This window comes from Bos mutus, chromosome 15, assembly GCF_027580195.1.
Source record: "Bos mutus isolate GX-2022 chromosome 15, NWIPB_WYAK_1.1, whole genome shotgun sequence".
Classification (NCBI taxonomy): Eukaryota; Metazoa; Chordata; class Mammalia; order Artiodactyla; family Bovidae; genus Bos; species Bos mutus.
Window position 1 is genome coordinate 47,671,065 of NC_091631.1, and position 27,693 is coordinate 47,698,757.

Consider the following 27,693-nt stretch of genomic DNA (forward strand, 5'->3'; position numbering starts at 1 on the left):
GACAAACACAGTGACGAGACATGTGGATGGATTCTGCCACCCACAATTCACTCTACCCAACCCCTCTGGGCCTCCGTTCCTGCTCCTGTGAAATGGAGACAATACCTACCCTCCTGGCATCATTATGAAAGTCAGTAAGGAAACAACTCTGGGACCAGCGCCCATCATTAGGACGAAATACTATGGGCTCTAAACAAATGCAACTTCTCTTCCCATCCATCCTCAGGCCCTTCTGCTCAGAATGTGAACATAATTGCTCCCTCTTCTCAATAGAAATGATCCAGGTTTAGGCATAAGCCATAGGACCCTGCAGAAAAGGCTTCAGGAAAGAAGGCTGCTCCCAGGAATAGAACAGAATCCTGCAAAGAAAATGGGGGGGGCGGGTGCCAGGAAGTGAGAAGCGGGTGGCAACCCCACAATCAGACGTCCCTGGCTGCTCTTATTTGAGGCTCCATTTCTTCTCCATAATTGAGCTCGTGGTGGGAGGCAGGGGATGAATGCAAAAATGACAAGACTGCAGGGGATTTACGTCAAAACCCCCAGTGCCTGACAACCACCGAGGGCAGGAGCCTGCCGTAGAGGAAAGGGGATCTGTCAACAGAATCCCTCCCACACCTGCCTCTGTCTCCACGCCTCTTCTCTTCCCTGGCAGCTGATGGGAGTGGGGGGCCTCGCTTATATTCCAGACAGCGCTGCCCAGCCATGGCCTGACCCCTCCTGTAGCCCTGCCTGGACCAGCATGCCCCTCGCCTCCTCCTCTCCCCTCCTCCTTGATGACAGAGACCCTCAGGAAGACTCAGATGAGCACCGCTCTCCTGCTCCACATTTCATCTCCTGCATCCCTCACCTCCACATCTGGCTAGTCGGGACCCGAGCACATGGAATCATGAGAAAGCAGAGCAGAACTGATGCTTTCAAACTGTGGTGCTAGGAAGACTCTTGAGAGTCACTTGGACTGCAAGGAGATCAAACTAATCCATCCTAAAGGGAATCAACTCCGAATATTCATTGGAAGGACTGATGCTGAAGCTGAAGCTCCAATACTTTGGCAGCCTGATGCCAACAGCCGATTTACTGGAAAAGACCCTGATGCTGGGAAAAATTGAGGATAAGTGGAGAAGGGGATGACAGAGGACAAGATAGTTGGATGGCATCACTGACTCAATGGACATGAGTTTGAGCAAACTCCAGGAGATAGTGAAGGACTGGAAGGCCTGGGATGCTGCAGCCCATGGGGCTGCAAAGAGTCCGACATGACTGAGGGACTGAACAACACAAGAGCAGAAAGCAAGTCTCAGGGTCTTGAGACGGTCAATTACAGCTAACATTTGCACCAAACCAGGAGGAGGGCAGAGCTGGCTGCAAAATTCAGCCCTAGGAGAAGCTTAAACTCTTCAGAGAAACCTGTGAGCTCAGGCGCTGGTGGGGAGGAGATTGAGGGAAACTTCCTAGCAAAACACTGAACCAACATGAGAGCCCACCATGTACATCTAGTAGAAACCAAAGTCCAGGGACCCAAAGAGGAACCCTTCACCAATGGACATGAGGCCATTCAATTTATAGCTTTCTGCTTCCACTATGTCTCATCACGTCTGGTCAATTTTCTTGCAACGTGTTAATTCTAAGATGTGTCTCCTTGCCCACCCTGTTCTGTAACAAACTCCTTTCCAGCATCTGCTCTAATGATGTTAATATTAACTAATGTTTTCAAGGAGCTTTGGCTGTTTCCTCACACATATCACACCTTCCTGAGACCCTGGTCAGTAGATGAGGTTTGATCAATGCCCCTTCTGCAGAAAAGAAGAATACACAGAGAGGCTACCGCTCTCTAAATTAATTAGATTTTTATCTAATACTCCTCTCCCTGGGGATGAAAGGCAGCCTCGGAAGTCAAGGAAAAATGATTAAGGAAGGTTTGGTAATAACCTCCTACACGCTAGAAAAGGCAATTCAAGGGATTGCAGGGCCCAGGTGAGCTGAACAAGTTGACTGCTTCTAAAGTGGCTTTCTGGAAGAAGCTGTGTGGGAACTGGCCCAGGCTCTGCAGATAGCTGGCGAAATAACATCCACCAGGGGCAAGGGCTACAGGACCCAGCCATTAATCTATGCTTACAACACAAAATGATAAACGAGCTCATGGATTTCCAAAGGCAAGATATTTAAAAGAGAAGGCTTCAGATGGGTGTCTGGCTTCCCTGCTCTGGCCTTTCTCTCATCTCATTCATTCTGCCCACGTCTTATCTTTCCAAAGGCAAAGTCTAAGCCTGTCATTTCAAGGGTTGCAAGCTGCTCTTCCTAAAATTCAAAGGTCTCATGCACCCGCTCACCCTCCTACTTGCCCCCACTGCTCCCACTTGAGTTCTTCATGACCCATGCCACCTTTGTGCCCACACCACGCACACACCAACCTCAGGACTTTCGTCCATGTGAACACCTTGCCTGGAACTTTCCTCCCTGCAGCTCTGCTTGGCTCCCCTCTGCCAGCTTTTCCTAAGACCCTCCCAAGGTCTGACCTGGGTGCCATTCTTAAGGCTCATTAAGGCTCGTGGCGCTGCCCCATTACAGGGCCCATGGCTCACATGTGCTTGGTTGGTTACTTCTCTGACCACCCTCTTCAGACTATAAACTCTTGTGCCCACTTTAATCACCAGTTTATCTCCAAACCCAGCACAGAGCCTGGAACACCAGGGTCCTCAATATACACCTGCTGAGTGAACAGGTCAACACGTTACTGACTGACTCCTCCTTAGGAGATGATGTCAAAGCCACTAAAAATTAACTGAAGGAAAGACGGCCAAACCTGCAATAAACAGAGTATCCACTATAAGTAGTTATTTGTTTGTCCTAAATGCTGCTAAACAGAATCACATACTTTAACAGTTAGACCTTAGAAATTACATATTCCAAAGACAACACTTAAATGCACACAAACCAATGTTCCCACATCACAGGCCAAACCTGGCATCACTACTCAGTTTGAACAACCCTCCTGAGCCTGGCAGGCAGCTGGCATCCCCTAATTGGAGGTAACAAGAGAAAACTTGTTCCCCATCCCTGAAAAGGCTGAACATTGAATTTAAATTCAAGGGCTATCACTTGGTCACCTGTTTCAGGTCACCAGCTCTATCTCTGGGAAAGGGCCACAGTCAAGAGCCCAGACTGCCTGTCTCCCAAACTAGCTCAGTTTCAACCATACAATGCTTATTTGTAAATCTCTTCTAATGAGTACCTAGCTCACTTACGTGGCTTTGCTTTTAAATAATAATATATATCTAATGTGCTCACGTGCATGCTCAGTCCTTCACTTGTGTCTGACTCTTTTGCAACCCCATGGACTGTACCCCACCAGGCTCCTCTGTCCATGGGATTTCCAAGGCAAGAATACTGGAGTGGGCTGCCATTTCCTCCTCCAGAGGATCTTCCCAACCCAAGCACTAAATCCGTGTCTCCTGCATTGGCGGGCGGATTCTTCAGCACTGAGCCACCTGGGAAGTGCACATATGTAATAGGGTATGCAGTATGTTTTCTCTAGCCACTTAAATGGGCATCACTGATCACGGGGGCCCTAGACTCCAGGCCCCGCCCAGGAGGTGCTGATTGCACCAGGAAATGCCTATCCTCCCAAAAACTCTGCCAAGCGGGGACTCACGGCAGTTTCTCTCGTCGCTCATGTCTCCGCAGTCATTGTCAAAATCACACCACCAGATGCTGTTGATACACTTCCCGTTGCTGCACCGATACTGGTTGCGGAGACAGGTGTTCTCTGGCCATGGAGGGAGGCAGAAGAGAAAACGAAACCAATGTCATTCTTCCTGCTGGACCATAAGACTTTCTGTTCTGAGTTTCCCTTCATCTTCCTCAAATAACATGCCTCAGACAGCAAAGGGGAAGTGGGATGCTTTGCACAGGTGCCCGCAGGGAAACCAGCATCCAAGGAGACCTCCTTCTCTCCTCTTTTAATTAAAATTGAAGGAGGAGAGGCCTCTAGGAGCAGCAGAGGGGGTTACAATGATGAAAAAGGAGAGTGATGATATCAGGTGGATCTAGCAGGTAGAGACGTATAAACACTATAAAATATTAATTCCAGGGGCTTTCTTCGCCATTCAGTGGCTAACACTTTGCACTTCCAGTGGTTAATACTTTGCAGAGGCTGTGGGTTCAATCCCCAGTCTATGATCCCACATGCCATAGCCATAAGAAAACAAAAAAAAATACTAACTCCACAAGGAATTCCTTAAGGGACTGTGTAGCCATAGAAGAGAAGTGAAGTGAAAGTTGCTCAGTCATGTCCGACTCTTTGCGACCCCATGGACATCCATGGAATTCTCTAGGCCAGAATACTGGAGTGGGTAGCCTTTCCCTTAGGGGATCTTCCCAACCCAGGGATTGAACCGAGCTCTTCTGCATTCCAGGCAAATTCTTTACCAGCTGAGCCACAAGGGAAGCCTGTGTAGCCATTATTCAAACATCCATATTCAGTATATCTATACCTATATAGTGAAGTCGCTCAGTCGTGCCCGACTCTTTGTAACCCCATGGACAGTAGCCTGCACCAAGCTCCTCTGTCCATGGGGTTTTCTAGGCAAGAGTACTGGAGTGGGTTGCCATTTCCTTCTCCAGGGAATCTTCCCGACCCAGGGATCGAACCCAGGTCTCCTGCATTGTAGATAGATGCTTTACCGTCTGAGCCACCAGGGAAGACTACCAGAGGAGCCTGGTAGTCTACAGTCCACAGGGTCGAAGAGAGTCGGACACGACTGAGCCACTTCACTATCACTACACCTATATAGTTTATCTATACCTAAATGGTGTATCTATACCTGTTCAGTTTATCTACACCTATAAGGTTTATATACACATGTTCAGTATATCTATACCTATAGTTTATAGTTTATATACGGTCATATATGTTCAGTGTGTGTTCAATTTAACAACCAGGAGGATTATGGAGATTTGCTTTACGTATTTTTGAGGATTTTTTCCTACCCCATGACTCCTTCAAAGTGAGCAGTCATAATTCCTCAAACAGACAAAAAAAAAAAGTGCACCGTTTAGTCAACTGGGTTAAGAACACGTGATGACTGGCCTCCTGTCTGGATTAAGTAAAGGCTTTCTGACAGGGATAGAGAAAGGCCCTTTTCTCCTCCTCCTGGAATTCAGTGTTAACCCCATTTCTTTCCAAACAACTTTAAGATGATGACCAGAGCCTGAAAGAGTGCCCCTGTGTCTTAGACAAAAAGGCTCATTTTTTTCCATCTGTATTTTTTAAGAGGGCCCAGAAGGCCACTTTGCAGTTTTTGCTTCCCTGGACTCAAAGGATGCTGTGAGAGGGGAAGTTATGATTACAAAGCAAATATAAGCTTGAGAATAAGGAAAAGTAGGAATCCAGGCTGTGTTCATCAACAGGATACTTTGTGGCAAGGCCCCTCCAGGGGCTCACCTCCCCGAAAGAAATGTGAGGCTGGGGACTGGGGAAGTGGTAAAAGGAAAAACTCAAGGTGACATGTTAGAATTTGTGTGTTCAGATTCCAAGAGGGAGTAGGGTGAGGCTGCTGCAGACCTCTGGCTGTGGTCAGAAAGTTCTGATGTTTCTAGGCTGGGCAGGGGCAGGGGGACTGCTGGATGAGATGAGGTGAGCTCTGCAGGAGTCCTCTGCTGAAGTCAGGGTGGGCCAACTGTACCCTGCACACTTACAGAAGCAGGAGGAGCTGGGGATGATTGGTGTGGGGTGGATGAGGAGAGGAAGAGGCAGAAACAGAAAAGACAGGTGCACTCACAGGAAGGTCCGCATCCCCCGACATTTAACCCCAAAGCAACTCATCTTTAAAAGAACAGTGTGGGCCTGTTCTGGATGAGGACTGAGGGACCACGGGCCTTGGAAGGTGAACTAGGATGCCCGTGTCTAGAGGGTTTTATTGTCTACCTTGGATGTTTTCAAAAACCCCAAACACGAGTGCATCAAAGACACATCAAAGGGGGAGGATGGGCAGAAAAGGAAGAAGGAGACACACCTTCTTTGACACACGTGTGGTTCTTCTGCTGGTAGCCAGGAGGGCACTCGCACATCAGGTCTCCGGACGGGAGGACACTGCTGGACACACCGTCTGGACACCTGCAGCTCCTGCTGCCGTCGGCCTTGGGCAGGCACAGCAGGCTGCAAGGCCGGGACACACAGGCATTGCTTCCTGGAGAGGAGACAGGTGGCAGCGGCCGGGTTAGCAGACACCAGGGGGCGCCAAACGCAGGCCTGAGACCCAGGGACTCATCCTTTTACAGACTCACGGACCCCACGATAAGCAGCTCAGGAAGAGAAAGGTGCAGTGGAGAGCGTGAGCAGGACCCCAGCTGGATCGGATGGCCCCAAAACCAAGCCAACCGGGAATCTGGATGGAGGACGATGAGACACCACAAGATAGGCAGGGAGCTGCAGGGGGGAGGAGGGTCGTCGCCGAGGGGTGTCTCAGGGGATGCAAGGCAAAAACCTGTGCCAGTCAGAGGCGGGCAGGTAAGTCTGCAGCATCAGGAGGATGAAGCCGACTTAGGAAGAGAAGAAAGGATGACACCGGTACCCGGGGTGCGGGGGTTGTGGGGCTCGGCCAGGCCCAGCCCCAGTCCCCATCAACACACCTGTGCCTCTTCTCTTGGGTTCCTTCCCATCTCCCTGCATTCTTTCCATAGCACTTTTAGCTTGAGTGGTTTTCTGTGCCTTGTGACCCAAAAGCCCTTAACTAGAATGAACATACACCCAAGTACCTGCAGGCCCCAAACAAAAATCCAAGTCTGCTTCCTTAATTCCTTTGTGCTATCAGAGCACAGCCGCTGAGCTCAGTGAGGAACCGACCAGATACCCATTAGGCAATAAACCCATGGGCAATGGGCTAATGTTGATCTAGTCCACTATTTCCAATCTTTTCTGTGGTTCAGCTTCCCAAAAAGAATGCCAGCTAGAGTCCATACGATTCTTCACTGCACTCTCGAGAGAAAACGTTTGTGGATGCACAGTGACGGAGGTGTTTTCTATCCCCCGCATCCTTCTGGGAAGGAGACAGAGGAGCCATAACAGAGGAAACCATTTCCCAACAGCTGAAAATGTGATACAATGATCAAGCAATGTGAAAGTCATGTAAACTAAGAAATGTGTGTTTTTCTTTTTGCCTGTGACTATTCATAATCAAAACTAAATAGGGGCTTCCCTGGTGGCTCAGTAGTTAAGAATCCACCAGGGCTCGATCCCTGATCCAGGAAGATCCCACATGCTGTGGAGCAACTAAGCCCATGTGCTACAACTACTGCAGCCCACATGCCTAGAGCCCGCACCCCGCAACAAGAGAAGCCACCTCGATGAGAAGCCCGCTTGCCACAACTAGAGAAAAGCCCAGGAAACAACAAAGACCCATGTGTGCTAAGTAGCTTCCATCGTGTCTGACTCTTTGTGATACCACGGACCACAGCCTGCCAGGCTCCTCTGTCCATGGGATTCTCCAGAGAAGAACACTGGAGTAGATTGCCATTTCCTCCTCCAAGGGATCTTCCCCACTCAAGGACTGAGCCCGTGCCTCTTCTGTCTCTTGCACTGGCAGCCATGTGTCTTCCCACTACCACCACCTGGGAAGGCCAACAAAGACTCAGCACAGCCAAAAATGAATAAATGAATAAATAAAATTTTAATTGGGGAAAATAAATGTAAAACGCTTGGGTAAAACTCAGCTGATACAGATTCTTCAGTTGTGCCCTGAATCAAATCTAAGTAATCTGTTTCCAGCCAGCCAAAGTTTGGCCGATGCCATCCTGGCCTGCAGGTAGGGAAACAGGGTTCATTCATGACAACTGGTAATGAGACGAGTGAGGACATACTCGTAAGCTGCAAATGTGTCGGCATCTCCTTGGTGTTTAACTGGTATAAACTACATGTAAAAAATAAAATTCCTCATGATACAGCAACAGTGTTGCTTTGATGCTAAGGATCCAAGAGCACAAGGCATCACCAAGTGGATAAAATACACACAACCGGGGGATACATGTTTGATGAAACATTCAAAGGGGTCTGCAACTGACTCCATCAACCAATAGGCTGGATCATCACAGTGAATAACCTGCTGATGGGAGTAGAAATGCCAGGAACCAGCTCCCTCTCATCTGTTCCGTGGGCAGATGCCTGTCCCTTTATCTCAAATGCACCTGCCGTGGGCTGCAGGAGGGAATGCCGAGCTGCCAATAACAAAAACAACCCCATCTGGGGTTCTGGAACATGTTCTTTGTATTCAAAGGACACCATGTCATCCGACGTTCCAAGAAATTGAACAATAATAGAATATTTAACAAATACTCATCAACAGGAGTTATTTTCACATGGACTCTGTCTGTGAAATAGCATTAGTGACATTTTCACATGCAGGGTAAGTGTTTCCACCCAAAGAAGAAAACTGAAAGTACAGAACCCAAAGGGAGCTGCAGTATTTCTAGAGACTGGCACCCATAGGCATGAATGAAACTGTAATCTGAGAGGCACGGCCAGGGACAAACCCCAAACCATGCGACCAAGTCACTGATCCTAAAGGAGTAGGCAGGGCAGGCACGTGTGGGTAGGTCCAAAGCCGTGGCACAGGGACTTCCCTGGTGGGCCAGTGGCTAAGACTCTGCATTCCTAATGTATGGGGCCTGGGTTTGACCCCTGGTCAGAGAACTAGATTCCACACGCTGCAACTAAAGACTCCGAGAGCTGCAACGAAGACCTGGGGCAGCCAAAGGAATGAATGAAGAAATAAATAAATATATATATATTTAAAATAGACACACATGCCACAGTACAGAAAATGGGAGCCCTGGTCACAGAGAACCTGGGAGAACATAAGGAAGATGTGGCAGAGTTCCATCAGAACACAGCCAGAGACCCCTGCCCGAGGACACCGTCGTCTGGTGTGGGCCAGGGGGGGCCGTGTGAAGACAGGGCAGCTGACAGCCTCCGTCTCCAAAGACGTCCATTCCAAAGACCAAACGTTAGCCCCATGAGGCCTTCACTGGGCACATCCAGGACACTTACAGATCTCCTCTTTGGAAAATTCCTCCAGAACCCTCTGAGGAGCCAACACTGCTATTATCAGGCTTAACCATCCACACACTCGACAATATCAAAATCAGATCCACCTCGTATGGCAAATAGTTACCCTCATGATAGATATTGAAAACTGTGTGTTTACTGCAGGCTCTGAAGAAACAGTCCAAGAACTCCAAAACAGTTTAACCCATCGCAGCATCAACTGAATACACTATAGCCCAGCTGACAGAGTTGTTTAAAGAAAAGAACACTCTCTATGAAGAGTAAATTCCAGGAACACTGTGTAAGAACAACCAGGTATGAAGACCAAAAAAAATGCGCCTGTTTATAACTAAATATTCTAAATTGACAACACTGCACGTGAACAAAATTCTAATCATCCTAAACAAGAATCCACTAAAACCCACACTCCTAAATCACTGTCGTTCACTGGGGCACTGTTAATCCAACAGCAGGGGAGAGGTGGAACAGAGCCCGGGGGCTTCCCGGACGTTCAAGCTCTGAAGTCAACTAGGCCATGGCTCAAATTCCCACCACTAACTAAATGTGTGATGGAGAGATGTGACTGCACCTCATTTCCAGGTTCTCATCTGTAAAATGGGACTATTAATAATACACATGGACTTGGGGGAAACTGTTAAATCATGACAACTCTGATGTGACCCCCATGGACTGAAGCCCACCAGGCTCCTCTATCCAAAGGATTTCCCAGGCAAGAATACTGGAGTGGGTTGCCATTTCATTCTCCAAACTAAGGTTATACAAGCCCACTAAGGAAATCAGTGTGGTGCTTATGACACAGCAAAATCCCTTAGAGTAAATGTCCTTTATCACTGCTGTTATTACCTTACACATGGCTTGTACAAAGTCCTGGATGTGTCAGGAGCAGACAACAGAGGAAATAAAGCTTGCTTGGCACTGGGGATGGCCAATACCATCATAAACTTGCAACACTCTCAATGTCCAACAGAGCAGGCAGGATGGAGCAAACAAGTTCAAGGCCAAGAGGCACCCACTGCAGACAGGCAGTGCTGGCAGCCGGAGACCACTGTAAATGCTTGAACTCATACAGGCCTGAGACATGACAGACATGCTTCCCTGGCCTTGCATCTGTGGGCAGGGGGGCCCCTGGAGGCAGGAGACAGGCCGGTATTTCCCCTTGATGACTTATTTAAATTCACCAGAGCAGCCTCCAGGTCACAGCATGGCAACTAGGATGAAGTGACCAGCCAAGCCTGTGGGTGGGAAACCAGGGTTCTCTGGTTCATCTGAACATGGAGTTGCAGGAGCTGAGGCTGTGTGCTCAGCCAACAGGTGCTCACAAGCACATGTCAAAACACAGACCTGCTCTTCCAGATGGGGAGGTAACCTGGAGAAATGTTGATTGTTCCCTCGGGTTGCCAGCGGGCCCGATCAGTAGGGGTGGGTGTCCTCCGTCAAAAGCCCTGGGATTTCAACCACTAGAGCTGGAAAGCAGGATTCCTCTCTCCCTATCGCATTTATTTCTTTTGTATTTTTTTTGTTTTTTGTCTCTTTCTTCTTATTTCAAAACAGGCACCTCCTCTAGGAAAGAATGTGACTTCTTCGGTTTATGGGAGAACTGGAACAAAAAACTCAGCTCCTAAATAAGAGAGGGGCCTTTGGGAAAGCTTATTCATATGTGAGATTCCGTTCCCTAATCGAGAAACCACGATCCTAATACCAGCCCTGCCCACCTCACAGGTCAGCTGCGAAGGCACAACAATAATACAAACTTCCATCTCTAGGATTCTTTATAGTTTTCTGAAAACTATAAAGTTTCCCCTTTCTCATGCTCCGCTCTCCAGTCCCAAAAGCACAGCGGTGATATCTATAGCCGTATTACTTCCCCGAGAGTCAATTTTCTCTTAGCACGGGGCCAGCCAAAAACCGCAAGACAACATCAACGTCCTAGTTCAAAACAGGAAGCCCAGCAGTCTGTCAATAAAGGGCCGTCAGCAAACCCAGGATGCTACTGAGTCCTGCTGAGATAAAGAAGGTCCTTCTTAAGGGGACTATTCTTCTAGGGGAGGGTGGTGGGGGTGGTTTGTCCTGATCCCTCTCCTCCATAATTAATAGTGTGACTGGGAGATCCACAAAGGGAATGGGCAATGAAGAAGGAAGAAGGTGTCCTACTGAACAGTCTCAGAGCCCAGGACAGCCAGGCAGAGCCTGGCAGCAGGTCTTGAAGCCTCACCCCATCATCTTTCAGACACTCATTCTCTACAGGCCCTGGCAAGGCTTCCCCTGCCCCACCCCTTCTTCTTTCAGCAACTGTGAAGTGAGCAGCGACTGACTGCTGGGCACTGGTAAGATTACTGAGCAAAAAAGACAAAACCTCCTTCTTCATGGGGTTTAGAGTTTCACGGTGAGGACAAGAAATAAGTCATCCTATAACTAGACTCTGCCGTGCAAGGGAAGCAGGTTTCAGTGAGCGATTGACCCGTCATCTGAGTGACCAGAGAAGACCAGACTCCTGTCGGGAACCAGCACTGGCTGTGCACCCAGCACAGCATGGCTCCCTGTCCAGGTGCCAAACGAGGATGCAGTGCACGCTGGGCCTCTTGAGCTTCGAGAGAAGCCACACCGCCCAGCAGTCAGGGGCCAGAGGCAGGAGGAGGGTGTAATTACCCACCAAACACCAGCGTTCCAGGCAGGCAAAGACACACTGTCTTCCAGCTGTTTGTGTATCATTAGAAAAGAAATTAAGATGTCATTAGGAAGAAATTAAATAATGTGCATGTTGTCGTGACAACAAAGACACAGGCTGCCAGACCCTACTTCAGCAGGGATTGCCCACACCCAGCCCCTTTCGAGAGATCAATGCGACAGAGATGAAGGAGGGCATGCTGCCTTACCAGTTGTCTTGCCCCGGTAGAAAATCTTCAAGTCCATGGGCCCCGTGAGCCGGCTCGCCAGAATGGCCATGTCGGACCCGCTGTATTTGGAAGCTCGGAAGATGCTTAGCTGTGACCAGTCATCCCAGTATATCTCATTCTAAAAAGATGAGATTAGATTCGCTCATTAGTCAGCTCTTCTGTCTTTCACTCAGAACCCGCATTAAGAACAAGAACTCCACTGTGGAGTGGACACCTGACATTCCCTGGATGAATGATTGGTGTGAGCAAGATGCCAGTTAAAGGCAGGAATCAGTGCTTTTATCCAAACCTCACCAAATATCCACACTGAAGGAACCACCCCAAAGAAGCTATCCGATGAGTGTTCGAGTCTGACCACAAGCTCAACCCTTGAGTTCAAAATCTGAAGAACTATTTTATGTTGCAGGGTTGAAGCACAAATGACAAGGCCCCCAGGAGGCAGGGTGGGGCTCATCTCAAGACATCAGGAAACGAAGAGAGCAAACCTCACAACAGACGCGAACTCGGAGCCCAATGGAGGCTACCAACACCAAAAGGCAAGCCAGGAATTTTCATCAGATGCAACCTTGAACTTCAACCTTTTGAAATGAGAATGACGAGCACCCTAGATCCCTGGCAGCTGGGTCTGGAATCCCTCCCTAGGTGCCAAAAGAAACTGCCTCCAATTCAGAAATGAGCTGATTTTCTACAAGTTAGATAAGCATCTCAGTAAAAACCCAGAGACAGCAGGCTCTTTGCCTCAGTCTGCTCCTCGCCCACGTAGACAGGTTGCCCAATGCTGGGAACAAGTGAGGTCCCACCTTAAAGACAGCAATAGCGTAGGGGTGCGGGAGGTTGTCCAGGATGACGGAGCGCTGCTGGCCACTGAAAGTGATCCGCTCAATACAGTCCAGGTAGGCATCCGTCCAGTAGATCCACTGCTCGTCCATGGCGATGCCGTTGGGCCACTTCACATCCTCTGATACAAGGCGGTAGGCAGCTGAACCATCCATGTTGCTCCGGTAAATGCCAGGCCTCAGGTCCCCCCAGTCGGTCCAGAACATCACCCTGGGCGAAACCAGGGAAAAACACACATCCCATCAGAATGGGGAGTGTGCGTGCTCAGTCGCTTCAGTCATGTCCAACTCTTTGAGATCCCATGGACCACAGCCTACCAGGCTCCTCTGTCCATGGGATTCTCCAGGCCAGGATACTGGAGTGGATTGCCACGCCCTCCTCCAGGGGATCTTCCCTACCCAGAGATGGAACCTGCATCTCCTACACTGCAGGCAGACTGTTTACCACTAAGCCATTGGGGAAAGAATGGGGAGATGGACACTCAAATACTCCTCCAAAGTGCCAAGCATTCAGCCAGTTAGTTTGGCCTTGTTATTGTAATCTCTAATTATACTACTTAAAGCCAGTTAACTACCTGACCCAGAAATTCTTTTACTGGAATTGGTCTATGGATAGCATCAAGTTATGCAAAGAGAGTGTACAAACATGTTCATCATCAGCATTGTTCACATTTGTTGCTGTTTAGCCATTAAATTGTGTCAGACTCTTTACGACCCCATGGACAGTAGCCTACCAGGCTTCTCTGTCCATGGGACTTCCCAGGCAAGAATACTGGAGTAGGCTGCCATTTCCTTCTCCAGGGAATCTTCTTAACCCAGGGATCAAACCCAGGTCTCCTGAATTGCATGTGGATTCTTCACCATTGAGTCACCTGGGAAGCCCACTGTCCACACTAGCAAAAAAAATATACATATATAGGTAGATGTGCACACATACATATATATATATTTAAGTGTGTGTGTGTGTGTATATATACACACAAAAATATTAATCTGTAAATTGTTACATTATGGTACATAGAAAAGAACAATAAAACGTCTAAGGATCTACATGCGTTCAGATTAAAAAATCTTCCAACCATATTAATATTTTTAAAGCATGCAGAATAGTAAGTATCCTATGATCCTCCTTGATGCATGTGTGTGCATATGTGTCTCTGTGTGTTAAAGGGTGTACACAAGTACATGGGTAAAAATAAACTCTGAATGAGACACAAGAAAATATCAACCATGATTACTCCTAGAAAATGTGAACGCGAAAAGAAGAAACCAATATTTTTCGTTTCATAAATTTCTACTTTCTTTTAATATTTTTAACCAAGTGCATATGTTACTTTCAGAATTTTCTTTTAAAAACTGATTTCTCAATCACAAATGCTAGAAAGACTAATCCAGAATTTCCCTTTTTAGGTATGTTTCCTTAAGTTAGCAATAAATTAGTGAGAAACACCTCTGCATTTCCCATTTTCCAGTTTGCATGCAAATTGCTGGTAAGAAAACACAAGCTGGGGGCAGGAAAAAGAAAGAATGGTTTAAATATTTGTATCACACGTGAAACTCAAGATAAAGGCTCCTTACAATATTCAAGCAGGGCTGATTATGACCAGAGAGACTTTAAATACTATTTTCTGTTAGGGAAACACCCCACAGCTGCAAGACATCTGGGTGCCTACAGACTGAGATGCTTGCTAACAGAAAGGGGATGGAGTGTGCAGCCCAGGATGACTAAGCTACGGCTCCAAGACTTGCAGGTCCTAGATTATTTCAACCACAATGATAAGAAACAAGTTTTTGGCCAGCAGTTTGCATTACCAAGAGACTCTATCTGTGGCAGCCCTGGACCCACGTGGATCTTCTCTGGGACCACACTTACCCATCTTGAGGTACGAGGACCAGAGCCCTGGGTCGATCGAGCACAGAGGAATTGACAATAGTGAGGCGGAAGTCGCCATCTGGATGCCCCACCTGACAAATAAAGGAGAGGGAATGGCTTAGAGGGGTCTGAGCTCCTGATGAGACCCACGCTGCAAAGTTTCCTTCTTGGTTCCCACCTATGGTCCTCTATGGTGGCTGGATTCCCCTGTAGACTGATTTGGGAAACCTGCCCCATTCTCCAGCCAGATTGAGTTGCTCCCTCCTCGGGTTCAGGCAGCAATTCTCAAAGGGTCTGACAGAGGAGCCACCATCACCTGCACCCCCAGTTCTGGGGGTGTGATTACCTGCACAAAGCAAGTGTTTGCTGCGTGTTTATTTACTCCACCCGCCTCTGCCACTCCAAGCTCCAAAGCCACCAATGTCTCTGCTTTATCCATAAAACAAATTCTCAAAGTCACCACCTCCCCAAATGAGAGTCCCCAGATTCTTTTCTCTCCACATTCTCTCTCCTCCATGTCAGCCCCTACAACCTCAGGGAGACTGGTCTTCTTAGGGATCCCCAAGCCTGATATACCCACTCCCGTCTGCTCTTGCCATGTATCCCCCCAAGACCTGTCCTCTGCTTTTTAATCAAATCCTATCCTTCCTTCAAAATACCCCTCCTCTGCTAACCTTTCTGATCCACCTTGATCAATGGGCATCCACAGTTCTCATCACTGACTCTTCTTTCACCATTGCACACACAGTATTTGAGTTTACACTGTGAGCCTATAGACACTCAAGCTTTACCTGCATCCTTCTAGCAAAGTGCTAAGCACACTCAATTAAAAAAAGAAAGAGGAAGAGTAACGACAAGACCACCGACGCACGGCTCAGAATGTGACCAGTGCTGTGCATCCTTCCACCCTTTCTTGTTGGGGGCCAGAGTGAGGTACTCTGCCCGTGACAAAGGTCATGAGGAAGGAGGCTCGACATACGCAAAGGCGGGATCGAGCCTCAGGAGTCCCCCTGGAACTCCTCGAGCTTCTACCCCCATAACCAGAGCCTGCCTACTTTACTACTTTGTGCTCTCACCTACACCTCTGACTTTACGGGGGGCTGTCCCCCACCACCTCTTTCGGAGAAGAAGTTGACTTAGAGCTCCAGTTAATAAAAACTCCTGGGTGTGACAAGAGTGTTTTAACCCACAAACTTCTCTGAAGGTTCTCTGGCCTGCCTGACAGGCTTGTCCGGCCACATGTGATCGCTCACAGCCTCCCAACCGTGAGAGGCACGAGATGCTTTAAACCTTCTAAAAACAGGTTCCTTAGAAAAGTTAGACAACTATTAGTATAAGTATAATGGGCTGATTAGAAATTGTATTGGTGAAGGGTTTTTCATTTGTTGAGCCAATGTTTGTTGCTAAGTCTCCACATCCCCTGCCCTTACACATGTTAATGAGTATATAGAAGAAATAAGTATTAACCTTTGATATTAATCACGTTAGACCTTAGGCTAAGTAAATTCTTTCCTTAACTAAAACCCACTACACCCTCACCCTATAGGAATGTAACTTTATTTGGGTGGCGTCTGTTTTAAGAATAATCACCCCTGGAGAAATAAGTGTCCTGGTTGACTGACCGTTGTCACAAGGAGAGGGTCGTAAATTGTCAGCAGGCCCCCCCTGGCCAGAAGATGATGTAACACCCCTAAGACCTCTGTATACATTTGTATGAAGCACCTGACTTTAATAAAAGTCAGGACTGCTGTCCCCACGTGACTTTTGTATAACATCTCAGTGTATAAAAACAGACTCTGGAAAATAAAGAATTGGGATCAGTGTCTCAAAATACTGGTCTCCCCATGTCTCTCTCTCTCTCACTCTGGCTGAGTCTCCATCTGAAGCGTGGAACCCACCATGCTTACTAATTATGCCTGGGCTTCTAAGATCCGACCGGGGAGGCCTCAGTGTCTCCTCTCCTTTGGGAGAACGGAAGGACGCCTGTGGCCTACGTAAGTGGTGCAAACTTCTTGTCTTGAAGTTTTTATTGGTCTCCCACGTAAACCAAGCTACTCAGCCTCTTTTCTCCACTGAATTTTCCTACTGAGCTATCCTTATTCTATTACTCTTTATATCTTTAATTAATATCTAATTGAAGCTATTGTATCCTGACCCTCGCCGACGCCGTCCCCGCTTCGAATACCCTGGATCAGCCGGGGCTGGACCCCGGCACTTTCTCTCAACCGTCCCATGAGGGGAACACTCCAGTGATCCTTGCTCGGTCACAGCTCAGCTCAGATGTCACCTCGAAGACACCTCCTCTCCCCCGTCACGCAATCACATACCCTGTGTGATGTTCACCGCAGCACATGGCACCAACAGGACAGATAGACTTATTTCTTTGTTATTTTGCTTCCTCCACTAAAACCTAATCTCTCAGCACAGGGACCTGCATGTCTTGCCTCCTGCTGTATCATCGTGATCTAAAACCAGACCCGGCCCGCAGTGGGCCGGGACACAGCACCTGCCAAACGACTGACTACACAACGGAATCTTCATCTTACGGATGAAGACACTGAAGCTTAGAGGGGATAAGATACTCTCCTGAGTCATTTAGCTACCAGAATAAGGACTAGGGGACTTCTCTCTGGTCCAGTGGCTAAGATCCCAAACTCCCAATGCAGGGGGCCGGGGTTCGATCCCTGGTCAGGGAACTAGATCCCACACGTTGTAACTAAAGAGTTCACATGCCTCAACTAAATATGCCGCAGGCCACAACGAAAGAAGATCCTGAGTGCTGCAACTAAGATCTGGTGCAGCCAAATAAATAAAAATAAATACTTTTTTTTAATTTAAAAAAAGGGGGGGATAAAGACTGAACCCAGGTCCATCTCTCAAGTTTGTGGCTTTTGCTGGTGATCTGTCCTGTCTCTCTGGGTCTCCCTGTTTCTACCGCGCCTTACACAAGTCATGCCTCCCCAGAAGTCAGTGTAAAGAGGTATTGAGACGGTGCCCCAGGGCCCCAGCAGGAATATGCAGGAGTTGAGCATGCCTAGGAGCCCATGATCTCTTACCCCTCTCGGTCCTGCAGAGCTCGGATGCAGACAGGTGAAGTGAGGAGGTGAGAGGACCTACCTTACAGGGCAGCTGTGAGAAGTGAATCAGAGAATTCACGCAAAGTGGTTCCAACAGGGAACGACCACGAGAGCATGGCAACCACATTACAACCACAATGAGGATGGCAGTCACAATATTATCTACATCACATTACACTAAAAGCGTAATACTGGAGTGTGGATGTTACAGCATTATAGCAATGCTGTAACGGTACCATTATCATTATGATTACTATGCTGTGCTGCTGCTAGCCCCAATACAAGTGTTCAGGTATCTTAATGAAATCTCTGTTTGACAGATGCAGGCATCCTGTTTGCACACGGGACCCCCTTTCTCTGCAATTCCCAGGGAATCTCCAGAGGAGCTGGACACACTGGCTCCCCCGCTGTGTCAAATTTGGCTCCCAGGCGCCTCCCTGCTTGCTTAATCACAGACAGCACAGAAGGCACGTACCTCAATCTTTTTGAAGCCAGAATCCACCCAGTAAAGTAACTGGCTGAGGGGTTCAAAAGCCAAGGCTTCTACTGTCTCCAGGCCAGAATTGACGATCACCTCCTGCCCCGTACTCCCGTTTAAACAGAGGCGCTAAAGAGACAGAAGAAACACTGTGAAATGCGCACATGACCTCCAGCCAAATCAGTTCCACCGATGGGAACCTGCTTATTCAACTGGCTTGACTGGCAAGGGCAGTGTTCCACATGCATGAAGCCGTTTTTCACTAAAAGCATTTCTTAAATGGATTACAGCTTCCTGTTTAAAGCAGGATAACTTAACAGAACCAAGTCATTTATATCTGCCTGCACGATGGTCGTGAACACTGGTCACTGAGCTACGTTGTATCACAATAATGAGGTAGAGATGACCAAGATGCATGAGTCTGCTTGCTTTTAAAATAAATGAAACCAGATTGCTGTTATTTCTAAGATCCTGTGTCTGCTTTTTATAGTCCTTCCTCCCTCGGAGGCTCCAAGTCATCAGGTACTACCACTTGGACAGCCACGGGCAGCAGCCCCTTCCCCCACCTCCTCAAATACCCAGGCCCTGTAAAATTTCTATTGGGTTGGAAGTCCAGATAAAACTTGTTAGAATTGCTTTTATAAAAGGATTAAATAGGCAATGAAAAAAGATCAAAGAGCTCTCTTTAAAATGCACGGGTCTGCAAGTATGGCCAATTATCTGGCCTGCCCAGCGATCTTTACAGCTTACTTTCTGGTTCTTGACTGTGCTCGGAATAGCTGAAGTGGGTAATTACGTGAATTACAGAGAAGTCAAGAGTTACTATATCAGGGCTTGAAAAGAAGGACATGAACGAGGCAGTGGGTATGATAATAGGGACATAGAGGGCTACATACTGAACCCTAAAATCTTCCCAGAAGGAAAAGGGAGACCTCACTTACAAGCAGGAATGCAGATTTGAGGGCTCCCTCTGGTAGGCAGGGAAAGAAAATACTAGAACATAAAACTGGAAAGTGTCATCCATTGGCCCTGAGATGAGATAAAACTTAAAAACCTCAAGTACCCATCTCCTTAGAACACTCTGAAATAGGTTTACCTGGACTCAGCAGTCACAAGGCAGGGCCCCCACAAGCAGACCCAGGGAAGACGCACCTGGATGACGTCCAAGGCCAGGTCGGACCAGTACAAGCAGTTGCGGTCATAGTCGAAGTCCAGGGCCACTGCTGACCGCAGCCCGGTGAGGGGCAGCTGCTCGGTGGCCCCTGAGGCCAGGTCGTAGCGATGGATGGACTTGCGCATAGCGTACAAGATGAACTCGTTCTCCTCTGCAGAGACACACAAGACAAGAGGGCAGGTGGGCCTGGGGGTGCTGAAGGGGTCCTCGCACGTCCGACCTACCTCTTTCTCACCCAGAAGCCTCAGAGCCATGGATGGCACAAGGCATGAATCAAGTGAGAACCTAGGGATCGTGACTTAGAAGGAGGGTAAAGCAATAACATTTCTGCCTCGGCCAAGCTACTCAGACATTCATGAATCTCTGCTTTTTACTGCTACATTTTTTTTTGTTTTTTCCCCAAATGTGTGTCCTCCACAGCCCTGCCCTCCATAGTAGGCATGCTCCAATATCCAGCTTCAGAGCTCAACCTAAAAGTTTTGGTCACATATGAAAATAGTCATACCACTCAGCACATTCCTCCTGATCACAGGACGGGCCGCATCATGTGGCACCGTAACCTCACTGACTAGGGAACTTTCCACTGAAGACTTACAGCTAAGTTTTCTAATCTATTTGCTCACCCATTCAATATTGTTCATGATACAGAGCAATCATATCAACCTATTCTATTTTTAAAGTAATAATATATATGTTCCTGGCCCTGGTGGCTCAGATGGTAAAGTGTCTGTCTACAATGTGGGAGACCCGGGTTCTATCCCTGCGTTGGGAGGATCCCCTGGAGAAGGAAATGGCAATCCATTCCAGGACTATTGCCTGGAAAATCCCATGGACAGAGGAGCCTGGTAGGCTGTAGTCCATGGCATCGCAAAGAGTCGGACACGACTGAGTGACTTCACTCACTCACTTCCTGGCCACCTACAGAATGTATTACAACACAATCATCATGAAGATTCTCCTTCTACTCAAATACTTACACAACATACATACTATGTATCAGGAATTGTTTGATCCCAGTAACAACTACATAATGGGCTTCCCTGGTGGCTGAGATATGAAAGATTTGCCTCCAATGCAGGAAACCCAGGTTTGATCCCTGGGTTGGGAAGATCCCCTGGAGAAAAGAGTGACTATGCATTCCAGTATTCTCGCCAGGAGAACTCCATGGACAGAGAGGACAAGTGGGCTATAGTCCACAGGGTCGCAGAGTCAGAGACGACTAAATGAGTTTGAGAGAGAGAGAGAACAACTGTATGATGGAAGAACTATTAACTCGATTTTATAAGTGAGAAAGCTGAGAGCAGAGGTTAAGTAACCCATGCAAGGCCACACAACTGCTAAGTGGCAGAACCAAGAACCGAACTCCAGTGGTCTGGATCCAGAGTCTAAGCGTTAATACCCAAGGCTGTCTCTTGCAATATAGACACCAATCTCTCAAAACAGAGAAACAGAAGCTCAGAGTGCTGGAGAGACTGATTTAATGTCAGACAACTAAGAACAGGAAGAGCTGGTGCTCTTGGCAGTCTCTCTCTTCCTCTTAGGGACCGGCTTGGAAAATACCTGGAGTTTCCCGAAAGAATGAAAATTAGCAACACAACCGCATCCATTTCTGAGGTGTCCACTGTGACAATATATTGCATCTGCAAGTGACAAATCTGGGTCCCTCTGCTGCAAGCCTGCATGGTGACGGGTTTGTGTTTGTTTGTTTGTTTTTGCCTCTCTCTCATTCCATTCTTTCAACATGTTAGCCACCTCTCAGAGAAGGCAATGGCACCCCACTCCAGTACTCTTGCCTGGAAAACCCCATGGACCGAGGAGCCTGGTAGGCTGCAGTCCATGGCGTGGCTAAGAGTCGGACATGACTGAGCGACTTCACTTTCACTTTTCACTTTATGCACTGGAGAAGGAAATGGCAACCCACTCCAGTGTTCTTGCCTGGAGAATCCCAGGGATGGCGTCGCACAGAGTCAGACACGACTGAATCGACTTAGCAGCAGCAGCAGCAGCCACCTCTGCTTTATAAAGCTCCAATATAAATAATGCACTCAAAAACTTAAATCTACCTATAATTTTTTTTAACCAAAGGTAAATCTTCCCTGTTTTCCTTTGGTCTCACTTCAAAAGGATCTGAGCTACCCCATGATAACGAATCAATCCCTTCGGTTTTCAAGAAAACCATCCCACTGTAATTCCCGGGAGACCAGGCAGTCAGATGAAAAGTGCTGAGTTTGTAAACAGTGCTGGAATCACAGACTCGTTGTGGCCGTGCCACATGGAGTTGTGGAGACACATTCACAGCAGCAAGCCCTTCGCCCCACCTCTCTCCAGCATTTAGAAACCTCATTCTGTTGCTTTGGGATTTTTTTCTTCTAACCGACACTGCCTCTTGAGTCCAGAAACACCTGCCTTACGATGGGGAGTAGAGAACAGAGAGAATGTTGTGTGTTAGAAAAGAAATAGAATCGGTCAATCCCAGGCATACATAAACCCATCCTAGAAATGTATCATTATCCTAATCTTGAAGGAAGAAAAATTTCTTCACGTTTAAAAATCCTTCCAGATGACCAGATTATCTCATCTTTGCAAACACATTATGGTTCCATGTCAGTCCTATGAAATATCTTTTCCTTTCGTGGTACATTCCTGCCTTTGCTCCAAGCTTTGAGGAAAAAAAAAAAATTGGAAGGTAGCCCACCCTACCCTACAACCTTCCCTGGTGGCTCAGATGGTAAAGCATCTGCCTAGAATGTGGGAGACTCGGGTTTGATCCCTAGGTCAGGAAGATATTCTGAAGAAGGAAACGGCAACCCATTGCAGTACTCTTGCCTGAGAAATCCCATGGATGGAGGAGCATAGTAGGCTAAAGTCCACGGGGTGGCAAAGAGTCGGACACGACTTGGCTGAGCAACTTCAATTCACTCACTATCCTACAAGGGCTTCCTAGGTGGCACTAGTGGTAAAGACCCTACCTGCCAATGCAGGAGACATAAGAGGCTCAGGTTTGACTTCTAGGTCAGGTCAGGAAGATCCCCTGGAGGAGGGCATGGCAATCCACTCCAGTATTCTTGCCTGGAGAATTCCATGGATAAAGGAGCCTGGCAGGCTATGGTCCATGGAGTCCCTGAAGTGACTTAGCACACATACATGCTACACTACAAATGAGATTGTTTTTACTTATTCCCTATACTATCTTCTCCTATCAGAGGAGAAAATAGCTTTCCTACCATTTTAGACAGCTCTAAACAAACTGTTTTGTCCCTTGGTGACATCTTCAGAAATATTTATCACCAAAGTACATGCTTCAGCCCCTTATGAGTGATCACTCAAACCCTGCTCACCTAGGCCCTCATCAATAACAGCTCTCGTGAGGGAAGTATCTGAGTATTATCTGCTCGTTTGCGGTAATCTGCTGAAGCCATGTTCTTTTTAAGTCTCCACGGTGAGGGATGTTAATTACTTGGGTAACGATGGAAGATTAAATTAAGGGACTAATGAGCTTAGCATGAAAAACACCAGGGCGAGCTGGCAAGCACTGAGCAAGTGAGAGGGCTGCTCTCCCCCACCCACGCAGGACGAGGTGGTTCTCTCATGATTCACGTGGCGCTGGTGGCTGTTCCATGAACGCCACCTCTGCTGAGGGAGTCTGCCCTAATCAGGCACCTTTCCCAAAAGGCACAAGCAGGAGGCGAGGCTCAGAGGGAAGAGAAGCCCTATATGAATAAGACTAGAACAGAACGAAGAAAGAAAAGGCACTAAGAGATCAGCTCTTCATTAAGGTATCATAATTTCATGTGTGCGTGCGTGCGTACTAAGTTGCTACTCTTTGCAACCCTATGAACTGCAGCCCACCAGGTTCCTCTGTCCATGGGATTCTCCGGGCAAGAATATAGGAGTGGCCTGCCAAGCCCTCCTCCAGGGGACCTTCCCAGTATATTACAAATACCTCAACATGAGCCATCACTACCATATCAGCTTGAAACATTTGGGACACGCTATATCTTGACAGCATATTCACTTGCTCCAAAGGTTTCCCCTAACGAGCCTGCATAAGGATGCATGGTCAAGGAATGGGCATGATGCTTGAGAGATTGCCAAGGAAGAGCATGGAGCTTAGAGTCTGAACTTTTGCTCTGTTGCTGACCAGATATGAGACCTTAAATAAACTGTTTGACTCTCCTCTAAACATGCTTCTTCATATTAAAAAGAATGGAGCTAACAATATCTGCTTCATTGGGTAGTTATAAAGATTAAATTGATAACACATGGAAAAGTGAATTAAAATATGTAAAATTCCATTAAAATACCAGTCACAGTTACCATTACAAAAACGAAGACAGACCACTTCGCTACTTCCCAGAAAGCCGCGAGTCTGTTTCTGTGACTAATGGATTAAGAAGCACACAGAAGGTCTCTGGGTATCCCGCAGCACCTCCTCGCCTCACACACAACAGATGCCAAATAAACATCTTTCAACAAACAAAAGGGCTTTCCCTCCAATGTCTTCCATTCCTATAAAAGCATAAGGCCATAAATAAATGTCGTTTAGAGACCATGGTTTGGGGCAGCCAGGAGCTCTGAGAGGCCTGTAATGTCCATTCTTTCTCTCCATTAAGTTGGAAGAGCCCGGTGAGATCACAGTAGTACTTCAACAATGTCCCGACGAGACGAAGGGAAGAAACCACGTCTCTCACCTGCCAAGGGGCACGGCACCAGCTCTCCTTCCAGGCGCATTTCGACATCTCCTCCACTGCAGGTGTCCCCAGAAATCTTCCGATATCTGTCACCGCGCCCCCCAAAAGCAAGAAGTCAGAAACATCAGAGTACAATCATGAAGGAACACGGACATTAGAGCTTATCTATTCATTTTCCTACAGAGCACGGAGGAGGAGGTTGACTCACTCTGAACTGCTTCTGTCTGTAAAGCAATTAGGCAGCCCAACATTCTGAAGCATGGTCCTAGGTGGGTTTCACATACACTGTTGACCCTTGAGCAACTTGAAGGTTAGGGGCACTGACACCCCTCCAACAGGTAAAAATCTGCATAACTGCTCTCTCTCCCTCAAAATCAAAGAAATTCATAAATAACTCCCCCAAAGGTAGGAAACTCAAACAGTCTGAAGAGAATTGGGGCTAGAATCCTAGTTCTTTTGATTCTATGTATTGTGATCTCTAATAAACCACAAACGTTTCCCCACACTTAGTTAATTAAGATCTGTAAAATGAAAATATGGGTGCTATATTTATTGATTAAAATCCACCTATAAGTGGACCTGTGCATTTCAAATGTGTATTGTTCCAAGGTCAACCATATCTCTTCAACATGCCACTCTGAAGACATGCGTTGGCTGAAGTTTATGACTTAAGAAGCAACTGGAATTTCAGAGAAGCTTACAGACTTGCACTGTTTCCCCATGGTGGGTGGGGCAGGGAGAAGAGTTTGCGAACATCACAATGTTAAATTTTGTGCAAGCTACCTGAAAGATGCCAATGTGGAATTCTGTCATTGAGAGTATGAAAGGAACCCAGGTGGTCCCCTACACTCTCCAGCCAAGCAGACCTGATATGTCCCGGACATGGCAACTGTGACCTACCCTCTGGTTCTCCTGTAAGTAGAACCCACAGGACAAGGCACGGGAGGGGCGAATGAATTCCCAGAAAACTCCGGATCCGGAACACAAACCTCCAGTGACAAATCTTCACTCATCTTGAAGCCGAAGTCACTGAAAAGACAATCAGGGCTTGCCAAGGCTGTTGGTTTACACACTTCAGGTATTTAAGCCCCTCCCGTGTGACATCTACTCTACTGCCCCACACCAGCTTTATAAATCACTTAGGGACTTCCCTGGTGATCTAGTGCTTAAGAATCCACCTTGCAAGGCAGGGGATGTGGGCTCGATCCCTGGTCGGGGAACTAGGATCCCACATGCCGCAGTGCAACCAAGCCCTTGGGCCACAACTACCGAGTCTAAGCACTGCAACTAGAGAGAGCCTGTGTCCTGCAACAAAGATCGCGCGTGTCACAGCCAAGATCCAACAATGCTGAATAAACACCTAAACATATACATATTTAAGTTACTTACCATGTCCCTTTAACAAATACTCATTTTTTTACACCAGTACATTTCAAAAAAAACTTTGTATCAGAGCCATAATTGGAAAACCAGTATCCATGCCATAAGTGGACAAAAACAAGACAGATCATGATATCCAAAACAAGATAATACTGCATTTTTTAGCTGGATCCAGTTCCCCACCCAAAGACTCTGTGCCTGCCCTCTTTGTCATTAAAATGCATCAGCAAATGTGAAAAATTTGCTGCATCTTACCCAGTGAGACTTTCTCCTTGACACTATTGGGGGAATTAAAAGAGAAATTTAAAAGAATAGCCTTTGTTCTAAACTAAGGATTTGCTGTTATTTAAGACCATGTCCACTTACGAAATAAAATCACCCTGGCTTCCTCCTCATGTACTTTGGGACTTAGTCCTTTAGTCCATGAGACCTCCTGCTCGTGGGGACCACATCTCTGCCGCTCCCACCTGCTAGCCGGGTAAAGCCCTGGGGTAGGAAGCAGCAGCCCCGGGTCTAGTCTTGGCTCTGTCCTGTTACTGCCTGTCAATGCCTGAGCTGACAGCTCTGAAATGAGGCAGCGGTAATACGTACTTCCCGAGGTCTGGCCCAAACCACCAACTAGAAATCCAAAGGCATTTTCCAGGTTGGTGTGCTTTACCCAAAGGGTTTCATTGACTCTATTCCATGTAACACCTACTACAGGGGAGGTGTTAACAGGGACACGGCAGAGCGGTTCACGTGTACATCGTGCCACAGTCCACACCAAACCCTCTACACGGAATTACTCAGAAGGGAGGAGCTTCATTACTGTACCGAACAGGTCCCACTTGTCAAATCAGGCAAATTTTTATGGAGTGGCTGCTTTCAGTCTTTTGGGGGACTGCTGCTGCTACGTCGCTTTAGTCGTGTCCGACTTTGCGCAACCCCATAGACGGCAGCCCACCAGGCTCCGCCGTCCCTGGGATTCTCCAGGCAAAACACTGGAGTGGGCTGCCATCTCCTTCTCCAATGCATGAAAGTGAAAAGTGAAAGTGAACTCGCTCAGTCATGTCCGACTCTTTGCGACCCCATGGACTGCAGCCTACCAGGCTCCTCCATCCATGGGATTTTCCAGGCAAGAGTACTGGAGTGGGGTGCCATTGCCTAGGCAGAGCATTAATCACTCCAATAGCCAACTACCCTTCATAGGCAGTTTCTTCAAACTGTAGGTCATAAACTAGCGAGCCTGTGAAAGCACACTGGAGGGTCTGGACCTGCTTCCTCCCCTCCCCACAAAGAACAGAAGACTGCAAAACTCATCACACTTGAAAGTAGGCCTTAGCTCACAAAACTTTTGTTTATATAGATGTGTGCCTGCGTCTACATACACAAATACATATAGGTAAAGAGGTATACCATACAATACACTCTTACTAGGGACTGCAGTCAAGAGTCTGAAATCCACTCTTATTGGCAACACTGGAGAATATAAAGATGTTAAAGAAACATCTGATGCTTTCAAACTGTGGTGCTAGAGAAGACTCTTGGTGCTAGAGAGTCCCTTGGACAGCAAGGAGATCAAACCAGTCAGTCCTACAGGAAATCAACCCTGGATAGTCATTGGAAGGACGGATGCTGAAGCTGAAGCTCCAATACTTTGGCCACTTGATGCAAAAAGCCAGCCCACTGGAAAAGACTCTGATGCTGGAAAGATTGAGGGCAGGAGAAGAAGGGGGCGACAGAGGATGAGGTGGTTTGGATGACGTTACCGACTCAATGGACACGAGTTTGAGCAAACTCTGGGAGATAGCGAAGGTCAGGGAAGCCTGGCGTGCTGTAGTCCATGGGGTCACAAAGAGGCAGACACGACTGACTGACTGAACAACAACTGCAGCAAATTATAGTCTCCTCTTTCCTATCAGTAATCCCAGGAAAAACACCCATTCCTCCTCCAAGGTACCTACATCTTTCCATCTCCCATTACAATTATTTGTGTGCATATTGTTTCTTCTACATTCTCAGGCAATGCCTTAGATATTTTACTCAAGGACTAATTAACAAATATACATATGCATGTGTATTTACACACACACAAATATATATATGTGCATGCATGCAAAGTTGCCTCAGTCACGTCCAACTCTTTGCAACCCCATGGACTGTAGTCCATCAGGCTCGCTATCAGGCAAGAATACTGGAGTGGGTTGCCATGGGGTGGGTTCCATTTCCTGGGATGTTCTCGACCCAGGGATC

At 47.4% G+C, this 27,693-nt stretch overlaps 1 protein-coding gene across 1 annotated transcript in view; it reads right to left on the reverse strand.

The window, feature by feature from the left end:
* The window catches only part of SORL1 (sortilin related receptor 1), a 170,357-nt gene that overhangs the window by 54,687 nt on the left and 87,977 nt on the right, over positions 1-27,693 (reverse strand). Inside the window, exons 15-23 of the mRNA XM_070384065.1 lie at positions 24,982-25,110; positions 24,082-24,167; positions 19,369-19,541; positions 18,214-18,345; positions 14,662-14,753; positions 12,753-12,999; positions 11,932-12,070; positions 6,012-6,185; positions 3,650-3,763 (exon numbers count right to left, since the gene is read on the reverse strand). Of these exons, the coding sequence (XP_070240166.1) occupies positions 3,650-3,763; positions 6,012-6,185; positions 11,932-12,070; positions 12,753-12,999; positions 14,662-14,753; positions 18,214-18,345; positions 19,369-19,541; positions 24,082-24,167; positions 24,982-25,110 (1,286 nt within the window). The remainder of the gene's footprint in view (positions 1-3,649; positions 3,764-6,011; positions 6,186-11,931; positions 12,071-12,752; positions 13,000-14,661; positions 14,754-18,213; positions 18,346-19,368; positions 19,542-24,081; positions 24,168-24,981; positions 25,111-27,693) is intronic.